The following is a 20,226-nucleotide window of genomic DNA, read 5'->3' as shown; positions in this document are numbered from 1 at the left end:
TGGTTCTAATTACCTCTGTCGTTTTAAGAGTGAAGGCAGCGGTAGGGGGTGAAGGGAAAAAAAGAGACAGGCAGGCAGGTTTCCGAGAAGATAAAAGGGAGGTAATTCCGATCTGAAACCTCCGATCCACTCGCAGGAGACGTTGTTTATTGAGGGCGAGGAAGAGTCGGCGTTAGAAAAGAGAACAAGCGTGTTACGTTGCGCTCCGCCGAGACACAAAGCAGTTTCCCCAAGTTCAAATGTAAATAGCGCCTGACGAAGCAGCTTTGCCTTTTTTCTAAAGAAATAAAAAAATAAACCAGAGTGAATAGTGATGACAGGGTTTGAAGTGGAAAAAAAAAAAAAACTTTCAGGTGATGCAACGTGCCCGTTGGCATTCACATCACAGGCAAGGCAAGTTTATTTGTGTAGCAAGTTTCCTACATGAAGGCTCAAAAACATGAAAAAGGGTCCTCCATCACCTCTTGACAACAAACTCTGACCGCAGCTAAATCTTGAAACAAATGCAGCTCATCAGACCGTTGACATCCCTTACACAGCCCGTTTATCCTTTACTCCGCGTTTGATTAGTCGCCATGTTTTGCTCAATGCTGAATCCGATCTGGCTTGAACATTATTCGGAATGAGCCCCCAAACTACTGCCTATAAACCACAGCGTATAATGCAAAACAAATACCTGTTAACTACCATGTGCAGCCAATCACGTGGCCTGGAAATTAACTTTAAACTCAATTAGAAACAAGTCTACGCGGTAAAGATTTAAATGTCTTATATAAACCTACAAGAATATAAAAGAATGAAACATCTGCATTGTGATGCCAAAGCCGGTCCTAAACGTGGTGCAACCTATCAGATGGCGGAAGCAACATTTTCCTTTCATTACGATGGAGTTGTTAGGCTCGCATTGTTCTGCACCAAAGGACTGAATGGAGGAAGCAAAAGATGCAGAGAAAAGACACGTGGAGTAAATAATACTGACGAAAGAAGGAGACAGAGAAAAAGAGGTTGCGTTGTTTTCACTGGAAAATCGTAAGGCATTACGCAACACGCTTGTTAAAACTCAAGGACACGCATCGTGTGTTTTGAGGAGGAGCGCTGAATTTGAAGAAAACAGCGTTTTCCCTCCACTGACGGCTACACGGGACACGATAAATTAAAAACTATTCCTTGGCTGAGCGCCGCTGCAGATACATACAAAGGTGAGCATGTAACACTGGCTGACAACGCACCAGCCGAGGTGGTAAATCCCCGGGTGAGACTTGGAGAGAAGCCAGAGTCCTCGACCTCCACCACACCGACTGTAGACATGGACTCATAGGAGGAAGTGAGGCGTTAGATGGAGCATGTTTCAGGCATCCGACCTTCACTACATCTGCACCACTTCTACATCTCCTACACCACATCTACTGCCACTGCCACCCAAGGGTCTGACATTAAAATCACGGTCCCCTAACCCTAACCCTAACCCTAATCCCCTAACGGTCTCTTAACCTTTTAATACACAATGATTACATACATTATTTTAGAAATGTATAAAGATAAAGATTACTTCTTAAGCCCAAATCTTTTAATCGAAAAAATAATAAAATATTACCTGAATTCACCAGGAAAACAAGATAAGTTGAACTATATCTATCAAAGGAAATTGGCTTGTTTGAAGAGGCCAAAAAATGAAATCTAATCATTTAATCAAGTATTTGTTGGAGCTCTTCATTCTAACACAAATATTCGATAGTGCTTTGAAGAGTCAGGTATTGTAAATGTGCTTCATTACGCTCCCAGTGGATCCCCAATGACCAGCGAGTGCTCCAGGCCTCGAGTCCTTCAGAACTAAATTAAAAACATCTTTACTGGAACCTTTGGTCTTTTTACGACAACGTACCTCTGTTTGAAGTATATATGCGAGTCTGCATTCTACCTTTCTGTTCTTAGTGAGCTAGCTTAAAAGCATGGCTGATGTCTTGTTTACTTAGTGATCTACCAACAGCAAATTATTGTACGTGCACATTAAAGCCAAAGGAAAAGGGTTCTTCATGCCTTCCTATCATGTAAACGATAAACACCACACCGCAGTCAGACAATGGCTTAAAAAGAAAAGAAATTGCGTACATAGCCCTTAAACAGTGTAACACAAAACAGAAATAATTGGGGTTGCACTTGACACTAAATGCAGCAAAACACGTATTCTAAAAAAAAAAAAAAAAAAGCCCCAGCTCTGATACCTCCTCCGCAAAAAGCTTTGTGGCTACACTGGCCCTCTGACCCCCGCAAAACAATTGAAAAGCCCTCGGCATACAGGGAGCATCTAATGGGCCACATATGAGGCAGCTAATAAGACAGAGGTACGGGCACCTGCTGTGCACGGACTACTAATTCTGGAGCCTGAACACAGCACTGGAAGACGGGAAGGGAGCGATAGAGGGATGGAAGGATGGGATGTACGAGGACGAAGGAAGAGGAAATGGAGCACAGCAGGAGGGGGAGAAGAGACAAACTGAAAGAAGAGGAGCAGAAAGAAGGAAGGAGGCAGGGGATGGGAGAGCAAAGAGACGGAGAAGGAGCATCTGCCAAGCGAGCTGCATCCCTCTCTCCCCGTCTTATTACAGTTAGGAGGTTGCGTTTGTTTATCATCAAGCCTCGGCAGACTCCCCGCCCGCTCTTCAGATAAAAACTAACCGCTAGTGCTACCGGAATCCATTATACACGCCGAGCCCGGCAGCTAGCTCGCACAGGTTCTGGAGGGGAGAGAGGAGCGAAGCCAGACGGGGGACGGCTCTCCTGTTTGAAATTACAAACATCCTCCCTTGCTTTTAATTTCGCCCTTTCTCATTTGAATAAAGAGGACAGACGCGGTAATTAACGGGGTATTAAAAAGCAAGGCAGTGTGCATTGAGGGAGGGAGAGGAGGAGGAGGGTGAGGGGGCATGGGAGAGAGAGGGAGAGAGAGCGGCGGCAGCAGAGATAGTAACTAAACGAGGGGAGAGAAAGAGGAGCTGTGGAGAATTAATAACAGGCCAGATCTCTCCAAGGCCTCCTTAATGGGCTGTGACAGGAATTTATTCACACTTAGGCTGGTATTAAATCAAACGCAAGGCGAGTGGCAGTGGCAGGCTGCAGCAGAGGGGTGGGGCAGGCGGGTAGGGGGGGGGCAGGTGACTGAGAAAACGGTGGGGGTCTGCCATGTCGCGCAGATCCAGCTTTACAACCTCCCCGCCAGGGTGGAGGGTCATCGCCAAGGCCCTTGGGACAGATAGAAGGATGGAGAGACGGAGCGGGGAAAACGTACGAGGAGAACAAACGATGAGTGATGTGCCAATGACAAGACAGCCTGTCCCACGCCCCAGATGGAATGATTATCAAGTGGTGCGGAGAGCCGCCATGAATCATCCTTCCTGCACTCCGCAAAAAAACGCACCGTCACTCAGCTCAGACAGCCAGCCAGTCAATCAGTCAGTCAGGCAGGCAGGCCGACGGAAAGACGGCTGATTCCCCACCGACTTGGACGGCGCTCGCTACGGAACAGCTGGTCAAAAAATGGAAGCGCCTCCGAAACAGGAAGCTCCGTCCAAAATCAGCGCTCTGTGAAAAATGCCGCTGGCGAATTTACTCGTCATATTTTCCTCCCCCCCCTTCGTTAATTGGCGTGTGACCAGTAATGTAGGATATTCATTAGGGCTGTAATTTGTGGTCACTTGGGCGCCACAGAATTTGGTCTATTTTATTGGAGCGGAAACAGCGTGGATGACTGGGGACCCTGAATTGATATGCACAATCACATTCTACAGCACCAGAGGTCTGCAGCACGGAGATTGAGCAATTGCAACCCATTAGGCGCCAATGAATTATGGCTAATGCATCTTAAACATTTATGCAAAAAAGCAGTTGACTTTCACACACGCTCAAATGCAGTTTTACTTCTTCACACACACACAAAGTCACCACGGACATCCACAGTGGGGGAAATACACGCATTCATACCACTTAGATTCAAAATACATATTGTCACACACGGCATGCTTCCTTTTAAAGACACTTGTGGAGAGTGATGAGAGTGATGCATCCCCCCTCCCCACCTCCGCCTCCAACGCTGGGCAGATTGCATCACCATCCGTCAGCTCGACTCCGACAAACAGCAATTACCCCAATCGACAGATAACGAGAGCAAGGCTATCACTCACAGGCAGGACACCCCATAAAGCAGCCAGACATTACCATGGAGGAGTCATTTATCTGCCTCTCCTCCAGCCATCCCCCTACCTCCACCACCACCACCACCACCACCCCACACTGATCTTTACTTCTACCTGCTCAACGCCCTCAGCTTGAGGGGTGGGCTTCAGGCTTCAGCTGAAGAAAGCTCGGAGTATGTGGGATGGAATGAAAATGGCCTGGAGTCACAGCTAGCGCTAGGGGTCGGGGAGCCTCTACCTTTCAGGCATAAGATGCAGTTCATTTTAGAAGGCAGCCAGATGGTGCTTCAGCGTAAACTGCACCGCTATATAACGACTGTAGAAGAGGATGTCAATGAGCAACCATCTGTTTTTGTACGCATTTTAATTTTGTGCATAAAAAAACCCTGAAAATATCACAAAGGGTGGGAAAACAGGTAGAAACAGACAAATAAATCATGAGGTACATGAAGCGTATGACTTAAGTGTGCATGAAAGAGGTAAAAACGTCAGATCTGTGTGGAGCGGTGAGGAAAAACTTATATAAATGCCATGTTTTCATCATGTCTTCGACATCGTTACAGCTACAACTCTTTCAATTATGTCGAACCCTTTTCTTCTGCAGCTCTTTCACGGCAGCTGACTGGACGGTTAGCGCCACCCGCTGCTTATCTCGATGCGTCCAACTCCTAATACTTGCTTAAAAGCACGCATTAATTCACGTTTACTTTCGATGATTTCCTATAAATTAAATTTAATTGTGCTATTAGGATGGAAACCTGGCAATCAGAGCTCAAATTATAAGTTTATATATATTTTTTAGTCAATCAACCAAAATTCCTGCAAGAATTTTGATAATCAAGTGTTTTTTAAATGTGAATATTTTCTAGTTTTCCAATCTCCTATAATACGGTTTGAAGAGGTGAATTCACAAAAGTAATGTACTACTTTTTCTGATTACCTTGTAGCATGTCATTGTCAAATCAACCACCCGGGGTGAAATGCATCTGTAACTGCGCTGCTCCTGTTCTATTTGCAAGTAATATGCATACACTTGGCGCAAGATTGGCCCCTTTCTATGCAAATGAGGCTCATTGCAAAAACAGTCCAATTCAAAAAGATTAGTGCCAACAGCCACACGCAGTTACCAGTGAAATTATGAGCGTCTTCGGAGAGTTGGTGGTAACTGGAGCGCACGTGGAGTCACGCCCAGACTTTGCAGTGAACACAGCTGGAGTGCCAGGCAAAGGCTCTGCTCAAACTCATTCAAGTTGGGTGCAGAATGACATTTGTCATGAAAAATAAATGAATGAAAATGAGAATGAACAAAAAAGAAGACGCTATTAAGTACCTATTCCCTGCAAAATGTTATGGCTGTAATTGCACTATGTTATCATTTTGTGAATCGGACCTTGAGACGGGGAAGAGAGCCGTTGCAGTCCATTCTTGGTGAATTTCTTTGAGTCTTTGGAGTGCTGGTTGGACAAAACAAAGTCACCTTGGGCTCTTAATTATTACTATTACTATAATGGCCGCACAATTAATCAAGAAATCAATTGGCAGATTCATCTCGAATGAAAATCATCCCTAGCTGCGGCCCTCGTGGTAATAGGAAGATCTCCGATTACACGCTAGAAATCGATAGGAGAGTCTCACCAGTTAATTTAACTAGTTATTTCAAAGGTAATTGTTTTACCGAGGGGATATTAACTCATCTGAGGGAGACGCATGTTTGCTTTAATCGAGGTGTCGTGAGCAGAAGCTGGCGGTGGCGACGATTTCACGCAACAATCTCAACAAGCTCCACCCTCATGGACAGATTTTGATTTTTATGGATATGGTAGCAAACAGCAGGCTTCCAAATATCCCTGGGCGATGTCATGATGCTATGTCAACATTTCTGCAGTATGTGGTGGAAGGCTTGGGGCCGGAGCTGTGGACAAGGATTAAGTAGGGATTGAACAGCGTGAACATTTAGGCCTGGGCCAACGCTTCCTTTCCATTATTTCCCCTTGTGAGCACAGAGCACACACACGTCAATGGCTCTCATCAGATCACACTCTTCTGTCAAAATGCAACAAGGGTAGTGTCTGCTCCAAGGTTGTTCCACTCAGAACAGAGTGTACAGAGATCCCCATCCATGGACTTAGAATCCTATTACCCTGCTATCCAACACTCCTGCCTATCACACCCTTCCCATGAGGATGCATCTTATCATTGTTCGTATCTACGGCAGCGAGTGAATTTAAATTTTGATAGAAGTCGTCTTGAAAAAGGAAAAAAGAAAAGAAAAAATCTACTTTCGGCATTCAGGGAAATGTGAGGCTAGCAATCCTAAACCAGCGTGACATATCAGCTGGAGAGTTTGAGGCGTGCTCCAACTTATCTTTTCACTTCACGCATCAATCTTGTCTCTTTCTTTCTCTCCCAGCATCCTGTTACAGAAGGCGTCCCATTTTCCCCGCTGCAGCCGAATTTCATCAGTCTTGTGTTATTCCTTTTGAAGACCCTATCTGAATGGGGACGGCTTAACTCTGACAATCCACGGCTGTCTACACATCTATCAATTCATGCTGTCATCCATCTTTTTACCTGTCTCGTCTTCACTGTACATCCCAGACGCTATTCTGTTTTTCAAAACACAACGCTCTCTCTTTTTTTTTTTTTATTTACTACGTTTTTGTTTGTTTCTCCCGGTGTCCCTTTGTCATTCACCCTCCACTTCACATCTCTACTCTCTTTGTCTGATCGTCCATCCATTTTGAAACACCTTTCCCACCTGAACAGTCCATTTCTCTGTCCTTTAACTCAACTGAGGCTTTCTTTCTATCTCTTTTTTTTATCCCTCTATCACGAATATTTAATCCATCACTCCATCAACATTATCATGGTAACATCTCTCTGCCATGTAGCTCTCTTCCTGCCCTTTTCTCCCTCTTTTATGTTCATCCCGTCCTCTTCCCGGCCACCTCGCCCTCCTCCCATATCATCCCTCTCTCATCCAGAACTTTCCTATCTGGCTGGAGTGACTGCAGCAGATGTAGCCAGGCCACAAACATCTGCTTCCCCCTGTAACGATGCATCTCTACTCTGCTGATCAGACTAACCGCTTTAACTCCCCAAAGCTTGCTGTCCTTATTGTGGCCTTAATGTGCAGCTGGGCAGCCCGGGCAGCATCACAGCTAAATATGCTGCAAACACATGAGGCATACACTGAATGTCCGAGGGCCAAATTAAAAAGCAGCGTTTTAAAACAAGTTGGAGTTGAAAGCCTCTAGGTAATGTTGGGCGATATAAACGAAATAAACCAAATCTCCTCAATAACAAAACTAGATTTGTCAATATATATTGTCGACAAGATACATTGCGTGACAACGTATCAATAAATAAAATAAATCATGTCAGAGATTATCATATTACTGATGTTTTGGTATCAAAAGCTCAACTGCCTTAAATTAGGTAGATGATGTAATCTGTTAAGTAGGTGGCCAATAAAAGACCAGGGGTCCGTTTCACAAAGCAGGTTTAGTGAAAACCTTGAGTTAGTTAACCCTGAGATGAGGGAAACTCTGGTTTTTCGGTTTCACAAAGCCAGTTCAGCATAAATCTGAGTCAGTTACCCGGGTAACATACTCCGTGAACCTAACCTGCTCGCTAGCAGGTTTGCTTCAACAAACCCTGAGTTTCTCCCTACATGTCTCCGCCTTTTTCCGGAATCTGAACCAACTCTGAAAAAATGTGCCGTCCTTTCATATTCAACCTAATCGATATGGAAATAAAAGTGATTCTAGCAGCTTTGCGTCGGGAGAGGATTTTGATTACCTTTCCTTCCAATCACATTAAATATTATCTAAACAATATTCTCCGACATTTACAACATTTCATATCACGGACATAATCCGCAACCAGATTCTTTGCGGAGGTAGTGTTTTTGCGAACGGGAGATTTATGAAATGTTTAAGTAGATTTCTGTGTTGAAATATCTGCTTATATTTACTGTTTAATATGTGAAATATGATTAAAATCATATGCCTTAGTCAACGTATTTGCACAATATTCTTATGCTTAATTTTCAACTGACACCATTTTCTTTCCGTGCCTGGGGGGATTACACCCAATGAAAATGATAATTCATTCAGTGCGCTACTTTGTGAACTACGGTAGTTGAACCCCTGTCGCCTGCGCCGTGGGCGGCGTTGCTAACCATTACACCACCGTGTTGCTCTGCAAAGCTGAAAATAAACACTTATTACCTTTAGATCAGTAGACTGTTTCATTCAGTTATACACATTAGATAGGGCAGTAATTGTCTGCCACGCCAACTATCGCTACTTTGCTGCAGTTACGTTGCTCCGCTTTCTCAGGATGAGCTCGTTTTCTACATAAACACTCAGTAATATCTAATGACGCTCTCCCCGTTGCCATGGTGAATCGTAGTATCGGAGCTCCATTGATGATGGCTTTATAGAGTCGGCAGGCACGCGCATAACTCAGAGTTTACATACTCAGAGTTGACTGAACTAATTCAAAACCGCTGTTCTGAAACTGAAAACTCAGAGTTGCCCATCTCAGAGTTGGTCAACTCAGAGTTCAGGGTTAGGTTCAGAGTTTGTTGAACCTGCTTTGTGAAACGGGCCCCAGGAAATACCACAAACTAAGGATGTTACCTGAAGCTTCTTGTATGATTTCACTTTAACATAATTGATATGTTCCCATCTATCAGTGTTAAGGGCTGCAGCATGTGAGGAAAGCTTCTAGAGCCCGACCGATATATCAGCAGGCCGATATTATCGGCCGATATTAGGCATTTTCCAAACTATCGGTTACTATCGGTATCAGCATTTATTATGGCCGATAAATGAATATTTTAAAAATAATATAAAAAACGGATGAAACACCCTTATAGAACTTAACAGAATTTGTCTCCAGTCTTGTTCAAAGTTATATTTATGAAGCTTACCAAGTCTTTTAATACATGGTAACTTTGTGTTTGGTTGTTGTTATTATTGTGTTTTTGTTCAAAGGACTTTAAGTTTTATATCTTAAGTTTGTATTTTTATACATTTTATTTATCAGAACTTTAATGTATTTTGATGTTCGTCTGTTCCGTTGTGACAATAAAATAGGCTAAACAAGTTTATTTTTAAACTGCATTATCATATTATTTTAGTGAAGACTCATAAATAACTACAAATAATGAAATTAAATTTTAAAAAATATCGGCCGATATATCGGAATATCGGATTTTTAAATCAACAAACATTTGTATCGGTATCGGCCTTCAAAATCCTTTATCAGTCGGGCTCTAAAAGCTTCCCTCAGCGTATTCCGGTAGCCTCGATGTTCTCGATCTCAACATCAATCTATGTTTATACTTGGATCATTTGTCGGAACTCAATTTGCATGCTAATGCTTTGCATAGGGGGAAGGTCATATTATAAACAAGGTTATTTATCACATCCATACACAGGTCCCTAATAGGACTAAATTACTTCCAAGTGCAGTATTTTAAGATCTGTCACTGAACCTCACAAACAAAAATGCTGCCTTGTTTCGTTTTTTTTTTTTTTTGCAGGAATACTGATAGAATTTTCTGTATTTTAGTCCAGTATTGCATTCAAAGAGTCTGAATAAGAATGTGGTTTATCTAGCACTATATCTGCAGTCTTTCACAGCAGTCTTTGCAGGTTGGGAGGCTTTCTGCAGAGTGAGTGCAGTTGAGCGCAGGGTTCACTGCAATCTTTCACTGTAGTGTTAACATTTAAAAGCAGCCAGGGGAGCTGTGCCGAGCTCTTAAAAATAACCAATTCTCATCTCTGCTGCCGACACCCCTGACCTTGGACCATTATCATTGCAGCAGACTCAGACAGTTTGGCATGCACGATCTGTACAGAGCCGACACAATGTACATACAAAGGGAGGAAACAGAGGAGGGCTCCAGCCAGCGTGCGCGCACGGTGAAAAGCGTGTTTGAAAGCGAATGCAAACACGATCTTTGCTTTCTGGAAAAAAAAGAACAAAAGCTCTCTCTCGCTCGAACTCAATATACTCACACATAGAAAAAAACCCAAACAAATCCATGATAGACGAAGCAAACTAAAAAGGGCCTCCTAAATAATGCATGCTGTGTTTTACCTGAAGCTTTGCCACGCTCCACTGTCCATAACTACAATACTCACGTGCGATATGGGAAGGGATTGTATCTGAATTCCTACCTCACCCACATCTACGCGGGATCTGGGTTTCATCGACCCAAAGCTGATATTACGCCGCTTTAATGTCATCTTGATGGGTCCGTTTCCCAGGCAGGGATTAAACCTAATCTCGGACTCAAAAATAATCTATGACGGCAAATGCCAAAACATCAAGGGGCAAGGGGTTTGTCAGCGATAAGAGAAGTTGTGACGTGTCCCAAAAACACATTTTAAAACATTATCATTTGCATTCTATATGTAAATCACCGAGTCATTTTATCCCTTTGTCTTGATTGAGTGATCCATCTTACTCCGCCTTGTTCCTTGAAACGTTTCCAGGACTACCTCAACAGCGGAAGTAACATAAATGGGATTATCTCATCCCACTTGTGGAAGTATTTTTGAACATTTATGTAATAATCCTTAAAATGTTCATGGAATCACACCCACACATGATGGCATTTTATGGTCTTCAATTTTCTGCAACAGTCACTCATTGTATTTATATTCAGTAATTACCCGTCAATATTGCAGTTTGACACGGTTAACGGCGGGGTCCGCTATTACATCACTTGTTTCAAATTGCCTTCCTACGCACAAGGGACTCACACCAATTGATGCATGCATGTAATCCAGCTTTACTGTTTCTCATTGTATCTCCTCATCTTACTACTAATAATGCAAAACCTACTGCTGCAGCTTCACGTTATGCCGCTATTACCACGGCAACCACAGGAGTTGCAAAATCAACCAGAGTTCTTAACTTCCATATGAAATATCACACCAAACTACATTTTTTCAGTATAAGGTTTAGATTATTTCTAAGGTAATTCATACATTTTTCTTTATTAATTTCCCGTTATTGGATTCCGTTTCATTAACATCTGAGAGACCACATTTCTGCCCATCTCTACGCCCAAATTCACTGTTTGTCTCACGACTCAGGATTCAATCTTTCTCCAACAAACTTTCAGACTTTGACTGACAACACGGCATGTAAGTCTGCAGAAAAGCTCTCTGCTCTGCACTTCAGAGTGTCATAAAACAGCCTCTCCATCAGAGCTGGGCAAAAACATATCTGACATCGAATGCATTTGAGAAAAGCTCTTAGGTGTGTTTGATGTCCGCGGCTTGAAACCACTCCAGAAGTGAACAGAAACCCACTTACAAGATATAAAAAAACCTCCGTTTTTTTCTCCTTCAATTAATATTCAAAACAGCATCAGCTATCTTGCTCAAGTCTGCTCCTTGTAGCCAAAGGTCAGCTTATTCTCTTTAATAGTTTATTATACTACTATAAAGGTAACTTATTAGCCAACTAACACTAGTGTTGGAATCCTTTTATGCATACGAGCAACACAAAGTAATTAATTCTTACCATTTTATGAGAGATTCATAAGTTTTGTCTCTGAGTACATTAGCACATCATTAACTAGCGTTAGCACTTCTATGCTACGATAGTTAATGAAGCTATACTGAACGTATATATGCTGCTTTTGCTTTTAAATTATTATAACAGTGAATAAAGACCTACCTACTTTACAGGTGTTGTTACTTAATATGTTTTCTGTCTTGATTCCCAGCGCTTCACTGTGATCTGTTGGCTTCAAATGATCTCTCTTTATCATGTCAACCTGCTGAATCAGTTTGACATCCTGGAAGTGCAAGTGCAGATAGTGACAGTATAGGATCCATGGCAGCTCTGACACAAAGTAGCTGCATGGGGGACGGGGCTTAGCGAAGGGTCAATTTGAAGCCTACAGAACTACACCATCAGCAGTTGGCAGAAATGCTGAAGGATGCTGAATCATACGGACATAATCCAACCGATGGCAACAAGATACTTTGTCAATGACTGTGGGAAATAGAATTAATGATCAGGCATGTGAGCATGTTTGACTTACGCCTGTTCAATTAATCGATTTTAAATCGTAATCGCGATTATGTAGTTAGGACGATGTTAAAAACGTGAAAATCGTGAAATCGATTTTTTAGTTAAGTTTAAGATACACCTTAAGATACATGTGAAAGTGAGGTTTTTCTCTTAATCCCAAAGGGATTGTTTTTTTTGTTTACAAGAAGATAACATGGAGCAAAGCCAGATGGCAAAAGTTCATTAATTGTTCTTTATATTAATCCCTTGAGGGATTTTTTTGGTTTAATAAGAGCAAGGTTTGCACTCAAATCCCAATGGGGAAATTATTTGCAAAATGTTCAATAAAAAACAGCATATTTGAAATAATTTCTTTGCCTTTTGTCATTTCACAAAATAATCGTAATCGAAAAATCTGATTTTGAGAGAAGAAAATCTGGATTTATAACAGCCCTAGTTTGACTAATCAAGATTACAGATAAAGCTTTTTCTCAGTCTACCAGGTAGCTTGAAGCCAAAACCTCAGCACCCGCCACAAGACACCTCGAGGGACTCTCTCAAACTCCCATGACACCTCCGCTATCCCCAGATGCTAAGCCGAGGTAGTTATTGCACTAAATGGCGCTTTAGTTTATAGTCGCCTTATTCATTATCAATATGTGGCCGCCACGCTTGTCAGCCAGTTCTCTGCTCGATCTCCATGCGATATTGAAAATGTGTTTTGAGTAAGATAGCCCAACAATATCCAGACCCTTCAGAGACGCTTTCACACCGGCACATACAAGGCCATACAAATACATTCTGAGGGATATTACAATAGCATTTCCCACTAGCATATTTCCCCTTTCAAACACAAAAACTCAGCACACAATAAAGTTTATCAAGTGTAGCCTCTTAATTTTGTTTTGTACAAACCGCACATTTATAACCTGGATGTTTGCTATCCAAGTAATGAGAAGTGGGCTATTATAGCTTCAGGTTAATGGTGGTGAGTGAAATAATTAATCCACAATGAATTTCATGCCTAATTATTATTTCCATCTAATTATGATATCTTTAAAACGATATTAGACTGAAGATTTGAAATGTCTGGAGGCCTCCTGAGACTCGAGAGGTCGACACAAATTTGACTAATCTGAAATAACATCGTGTTAAGCTGTGATGAAGTCTCACGATATCACATCGTGAAACCCATTTTTCACTTTTCTTTCATAAGCCCTACCCTCTCATTTTATTACCGCTGGCTGGGAATCAGACCCGTCACACGGACCGAACACAATACCTTGTTGACCTCCAGGATTTCTCTCCTCTCCTCGGTGGCAGGGCGGCTCTGGCCGGCCGAGCGGTCCTCGTGTTTAGAGCCGTCATCCTCCACAAAGGGTATCAGTTGCTGGAGGGGACAGCAAAACACAAATCTGTATTATTTACCGTAAAGCAAGACGCCTGCCAGAGGATCACTTCCAAAACGCTGACATATTCAACTGAATTGGATTGCATTAGCTTGATCAAATCTACACCGTGAAAGGATCATAACAGTTTTTACTTTTGTGGCTCCGTTTCAAGACGAGCTATCGAGTAGTTGGTCTTGTTCTGGAATAAAATTTGCTCCCCGATGCACTTCTCTCTGATTACTCTCCTCTTATTATATGATCCAAATGCATTAAAAGCTGCACAGTCACGTTTCTCCTACAGGATCTGCCTGCTGAGTGCAGTTATAGCACTATCTGAGCTATCTGATAGTCTTGTTCTGGTGAAGAGGTGAAAATGGGGATTCTATGTAAGCTCTTCAACACACAGGCCGAGTCTCACCCCCCTCTCTCTCTCTCCAACATAGAGAGACACAGTACTGAGATGGAGAGCGAGTGGGAGATTAATTCATTTTTAAATGCTCTGTATGCTTGACCTTGTCTGCTTGACACTACAGCGAGGCTCTCTCTTCAGGAGAGCCGGCAGGGTCACCCCATTGCTGCTTTACATCACACTGCCCCCCAGTGGTCACCTCGGGGAGGAGGCCTGCTGGAGGATGCGAGGATGTCTTGAGAACACACTGTTCCTGGTACAACGAACGGCAAGGACATAAAGGGTCTTATATAGACAATGCCTGATTGATGGTATGCTTGTGGATCTCTGCAGAGCCAATGAATGGTGTGCAAATGTAGACAAATGTTTCCAGGAAATACACGGTATCAGTTATGTTGACATGAAGTCAATTTGATGGTTAATGCTCTCCAAAATACCACAAACCATTCGCAGACATACGACACCACTTTTAATGAGTTTTAATGAAGATGCCAAATAATCCGCAGTAGCGGAAACAAGGAGTTCCTGTTGCAAGCGTAAAAAAAATAAACCTCGAAATCAACCAATCTTCACCATTTCCTTTTCAAAACAGAAACCGTCATACCAGACAAGATCACAAACACAGATTAGGTAGGGGACTCTCCGAACAACTAGAAGCCAATAAAAACTGCTGTACGGTGGGAAAACACACCTTGCTCCAATAACGACTTGGCACAACGCTAATCTAAATCACACAGAGCATTCTGCTTCTCTACCTCCTTTTGACCCGAGGTTGTGCAGCTGGAGTGGAGGCCCTGCGGACACCAGACGAAGACTGGAGTAAGCTGCTTCGTCTGGAAGCAATGACTGACTGGTGTTTTAGTGCGTCTGGAGCCGACCAATGTCAAGACTAACACGGAAAGGGAAAGAAAAAAACGAAGGCAGACAGAGAGAAATGTAGACAAACAGATAGACAGAGGAGATGACTGTAAGACAAGGGGCAAAATGTCACATAGCCAGAGAGGGAGAGAGAGGGGAGATGAGTGCGAAAAGAGCAAGAAAGAGGTGAAATGTGAAAAAAGGGAAGACTGAAAGACACAGAGAGGCCCTGGGGAGGAAAAGAGTAACAGAAAGATGTAAAAAAAAATCTGGATAACTTTCTGTTCTCCTGTCAGTTTCCAGACCGAGCTTCATGCCAAACTGTAAACTGATGGAGGGAGAAAAAGACAGCAAAGGACATGTGCAGCTTATTATATAAGACAAACTATGAGCCCAAGGAAACTTTAAGTAGGAAAAGATGAAAGTTTTTTCATTAGATAATTTTCAAACCGAAGCCAATGACATATCGAATTTTAAAGGTAGCAGGCTGACTTTGGCAGCGACTGAGGGGAAAATGAAATGTGCTGAGTAGGGTGGGAAACATGGATGGAGAGTGTATTATGTGTGTGTGTGTGTGTGTGTGTGTGTGTGTGTGTGTGTGTGTGAGAGAGTCATAACCCCTGCCTCTTCCACAGAAAGATGGATGTGGTTTCCTGGCTGACAGAGAAGAATGGGCTAATGAAGTTCTCCTGGTTGCCTCGCTGAGACCAAAAAAAAAAAAAAGGAAACGGTAGAAAACACAAAGCGGGAAAAAAAAATAGCAACAAAACAGCGGGGTGAACGTGTAAGGGGAGCGGGAAATGAAATAGCATGGGTGAACAGTGCAGGAAATGACAGACTGGAGGAAGACCTGAAACAACAGGAAAAAAGGGAAGGGAGGAAAAGTAGAAGAGAACGCTAGAGAGAATGAGAGTGATTTAAAGAGAGCGAGAAAGGAGGAAATGGAGAGGTAGACAATATTGAGCAGGTATCAGAGAGAGAAAGCAGACACAAGATCAGAAGAAAGGGGGAAAAAAAACACAGAAAGTGTGACAGTTTGAGAAAAGAGAGGGAGGAAAAAAGCTGCATCTCGCCAGCAGAGAACGACAGCTGGAAATATAAAAGGGGAAAGCGCTGACGTGTGCATTTGGTCCAGCTGTTCATTAAATGGGGCTGTTGCTAATTAGGCTGCAATGAGGTCACACTGCCCGAGTCATTGATTCGACTTCCTGTTTTTTCCGAGGCAGCCAATAGTGAGCGGCTGTCACGGGCACCTGAATCCTGCGATGATAAACGGCGTGGCGTGCCGGGGCCAAAATCAACAAACCTTCGGCCCCCAGACGAACCTGGAGAGCCGAGCTATTGGCTGGTCAGCGCTGGGCTGGGTCTCAGCCTCGAGGGGAAATGAGCAAACATTTGAATAGGCTGGAAATAAGAAGGGCAAAAATAACTAGATGGCATGATGACTTAATGAGCGTTTACACCATGACGGCAAAAGGAAAAATGTCAAAGTGGTTTTGATTTTGGGGCAGAATTGCAGACGAGAGTCATTCCCAACAACCGGTGGATGGATCATTAAAAACGCTTCAATTCGAGACCGGTCTCCTCCCACATCCTCCTTTATCCTCGGCAGGAGTCTGGTGAGGGAGATTAGCTCCAAACCAATCTGTAGAAATTGGGAAGGGACTGCCGCAGTCATAAATCCAATCAAACAGCGGTGGATAGCCTAGCTGTAGCCCTGAATGCAGCCCCGAACAGGGCACGCCCGGTGGGCCATTGTGCGTTGAGTGCATTTGTGACATGCTACAGTGCACCACATGCACGTCTATTATTGTGTCACAGTGGTGCACATGCATGTGTATTTCTGTGTGCAGGCAGGGAAGGAGGGAGGGTGGCTGAGCTCGAGTGTCTGTTCTGTTCCTGAAGGTGGATGGCGAACCGTAATCAGCGGTAAAAAGACTCTGGAGACTCACCTGAAGCCACCAATGAATCTGCTGCGAGCAGAGAAAAGACAGACCTAGAGGGAGTAGGTGAGATAAGAGTCCCCTAGGGTAAGGGTGTGTGTGTGTGTGTGTGTGTGTGTGTGTGTGTGTGAGGGAGGAGTGGCAGTTACATTGGCCTACTTCCTATAAACTCACAGATTCCTAATTTAGCAGGTAGATTGTGTGAAAAGCTATATGAGGCAGTGGCTGACAGCACCAAAAAATAATAAAAATCATGACAAGCATATAGAAGGTGTGTTGAAGTTTATGGATCGTGACGAATCAGTCAAGTAAACTACAATTGCAGTTCCACCACGACAACAAAGTAGCTACAATAAAAAATTCTCTGCCTGGATTTTGGGAGAACTTGCCACATTCACATATTTGTGGATTATTCATTTTCTCTTATATGAACACAATTAACGACCTGTCGTCATCAGCAATTAGTCCGCTATTATCCATGTTTTATGCAATTCCAATTATAGACTCACACAATTGTAAATATATTCATATAGCCTAAAGACATCGCCATTAATTCATAATTGGCTATTCATGCTATCGTATAATATTAAAATATCAATATGAACATCTTAAATTATTTGACCCCTCCCATTGATCGCCTTGTTGTGACGAGATATTCTTCATATCGAACTGTTTCTGCTTTATTACAGTGACAGTACGACCCTCAGGTCAAAGACAGCTCTCCTCACCCCCCTCATTCCTTGACATAAAAATTAACACTACATTACAGTACATGTGAGGCAGGAAGCATAGCTAATTTACAATTCTCATGAACATGCTCTCATTTATGCACAGGTGGCATTCATCACGTTTATGTATGAAAAAAAATTGAGAGAAAGTTAAGAGTGAAGCAACTTCAATTAGTTTGAACTCTGGGTCGGGTTAATATAACACAACTGTGTCGCCAGTGCTGTCTGTCAAGCTGCATTTTACCTGACAGAGAGCATAAAGGGCAAACGCACACCTGCAGTGGCTGACACACGTCACAACACAACACTTATTGTTGTCTATGAAAGCCTTCCCGCTGGCGGCGGCAAGTAATTACATGTCAACTCTCCAGGATATCACCAATGTCCTATTTACCAACTTCAGTTCCTGAACCCTGAAAGCTACGTCCGTCTGTGTGATCGGTCCAATATATTCTTTGACTAATAACTGTCATAAGCGTCCAAAAAAACTGGGTTTTAATAATAACCTGTATTCAAGCCGGCCCAAATCCCATTAATATAAGAAAAGCGTGTCACCACGTCTCACCTCTGGAGGTATGGGGTCCATCCCAGCGCAGTTTTCATTGCATTTGTCGTAGACGAGGCGCAGCTTGCGGAACAGCACGGAAAGCGTCCGTAGGTGCTCCTGTAGCTTCCCCAGCCGGTCCTGGTGGGTGTTCGGGTGGTAAGTGACTCCGTTAGGCAGCTGAAGAAAACACCACAGAAGAAAAAACGTTGGATTAAAGTACAAGCATACCATTTTGATTGTGCTAATAAAAAGAAAATTGATGGTGAAACTGTGTTTAACATGCTTTCGTTTAGGCAAAAGTAACTGGTCTTGGTAATCACAAAATCACAGTTTAAGTCGCTGCACTTTGAATGTTTTTTCACGCGCTCTCAGGCGGCATCACTGGCTTTTAACCACGATGGGTGTTAAAGAGCGACAACACATGTTTTTACCGAGAGGTTCGACAAGCCTCTGGGGTAGCGCTGTCTTGTTATAAACATCCTACATAACGTGAAACAAGCCTGCCTTCGGGGGCAAGCAAAGTGAAGAGAAAGACACGGGAAAAACAGGGTGGAGACAGCAGGGAGAGAGGCACGGAAGATAAATAAAGAATTGATATGAGTATAAGGACAAAAAAAACAAGTCACAACAATGCTGTTGGTACATTGTGTGGCTGAGGCCTGCGGAGACTGTGATTTTAACTAGGGGCAGGAGGAGCATCTCAGAGGAGGCAGACATCCATGATAAACCCCTGCTGATCTGGTCTTCAGGTTACCATCAGAGCTGAACTACCCGTGAACCGCAGAGCAAACCGACGTTCTCAGTCGAATCCTCAAGGATTTCCACTCGCTTAACGTTTAATGTAATTCGACAGCTTCCCCCGCCATCACTTGATTACAACAATGTGCAGAGTAAAAGTGGGGCACATGTTTGAGGGATCAGTTTGACTCATAAGGACTGCAAATTGATAATATTTCAAGTGATATTAAGAACCAAAAGTTTGTCTGGATTGGGCTTGTTTTCTAAAATAGGTCCTTCAAGAAAGCGAAATAGAGAAAAACCCTTGTTTAGTTAGTGTTGGATTCCCTATAATAAACACATGTCATACATTGTTGGAAAATATACATTATTAAGTATTATAAAGATTTCAACAACCTGATACTAAATAGTTGCCTAAAAAAAGGTCTAAAAAAGGCCCGATTCATCAGCATTTTCTCACAAATGCAACACTGCTTGGACTCCTTATTCCCAACATTAAGCATATTTTACCAATAGATGATAAATAAAAGACAATTAGACTTGCTTTTTGTACTTTTGGCTCTAGCAGTCGAGGCTGAGCCTGAGCAGAACTCTAACTAAGACAGTAAAAAACATTCCCGGACATCACCTGAAATATAAACTTCTTTGCATTTCTTGCACCGGTGCAAACTTTTGAGCTGATCTTGCGTTGATGTTACCGACTTGTTTTTAAATCGTGAATCCAAACACATTAAAGAATCGCCTTCCTGAATGCCAGCTGTTTTGCATAATAGTGCTCTGTCGTGTTACCATTAGACCTATTACTTCTACTTCAGTACTTTTTTTTTTAAACTTTGTTTTCGTCATTTGCCTTTTTATCATTATACTCTTCTGTTTCATCTTTTGGATAGACCTGCTCAGTTATTTTGTGTCTCCATATTGCTGTTTTATGTTTTTATGGAAATAAGTGCCTTGGGAAACATTTCCAAAAAAAAGCCAGGAGAGGAAAACAGAAAACTGAAGTGGGGAGTGAAACCACATTTGACAAGCAATGTAGCCTGAGAGCGACACAGACCTGCATGTTCCTGAGGAGCTGGAAGATCTCCATGGTCCTGAGGACAATATCCTGGACCGTCTCCTGGCCGATCCGACACAAAGAGGCCGTGTTGACATCACGTGCTGCCTGGGCCTGCTGCTGCTGCTGCTGCTGCTGTGGTGGCGGAGGCTGCCCGCCAAAGGGCGACACTAGTGGAGGGGTTGTCATGGAGACAGCAGGTGAAGATGCTGGTGGAGGAGGTCTAGGTCCAGGTGAGGTTACCTGTGAGGCTTTTCCACAGCCAGACACCCTTACATGCCTGCATGAAGAGTTTCACAGGGGTGGGATTAGGGAGAAACTA

General features: G+C 43.0%; 1 protein-coding gene across 1 annotated transcript in view; it reads right to left on the bottom strand.

Annotated features, from left to right (window-relative positions):
- med30 (mediator complex subunit 30) overlaps window positions 1-20,226 on the bottom strand; it is a 30,640-nt gene that overhangs the window by 9,570 nt on the left and 844 nt on the right. The window contains exons 2-4 of the mRNA XM_084032765.1: window positions 19,905-20,184; window positions 18,131-18,289; window positions 13,519-13,626 (exon numbers count right to left, since the gene is read on the bottom strand). Coding sequence (XP_083888891.1) covers window positions 13,519-13,626; window positions 18,131-18,289; window positions 19,905-20,093 — 456 coding nt within the window. The 5' untranslated portion in view covers window positions 20,094-20,184. The remainder of the gene's footprint in view (window positions 1-13,518; window positions 13,627-18,130; window positions 18,290-19,904; window positions 20,185-20,226) is intronic.

The sequence above is a fragment of the Eutrigla gurnardus genome, assembly GCF_963514095.1.
Source record: "Eutrigla gurnardus genome assembly, chromosome: 17".
NCBI lineage: Eukaryota > Metazoa > Chordata > Actinopteri > Perciformes > Triglidae > Eutrigla > Eutrigla gurnardus.
Note: the sequence above shows the minus strand (reverse complement) of the source record. Positions and strands in the feature narration are given on the sequence as shown.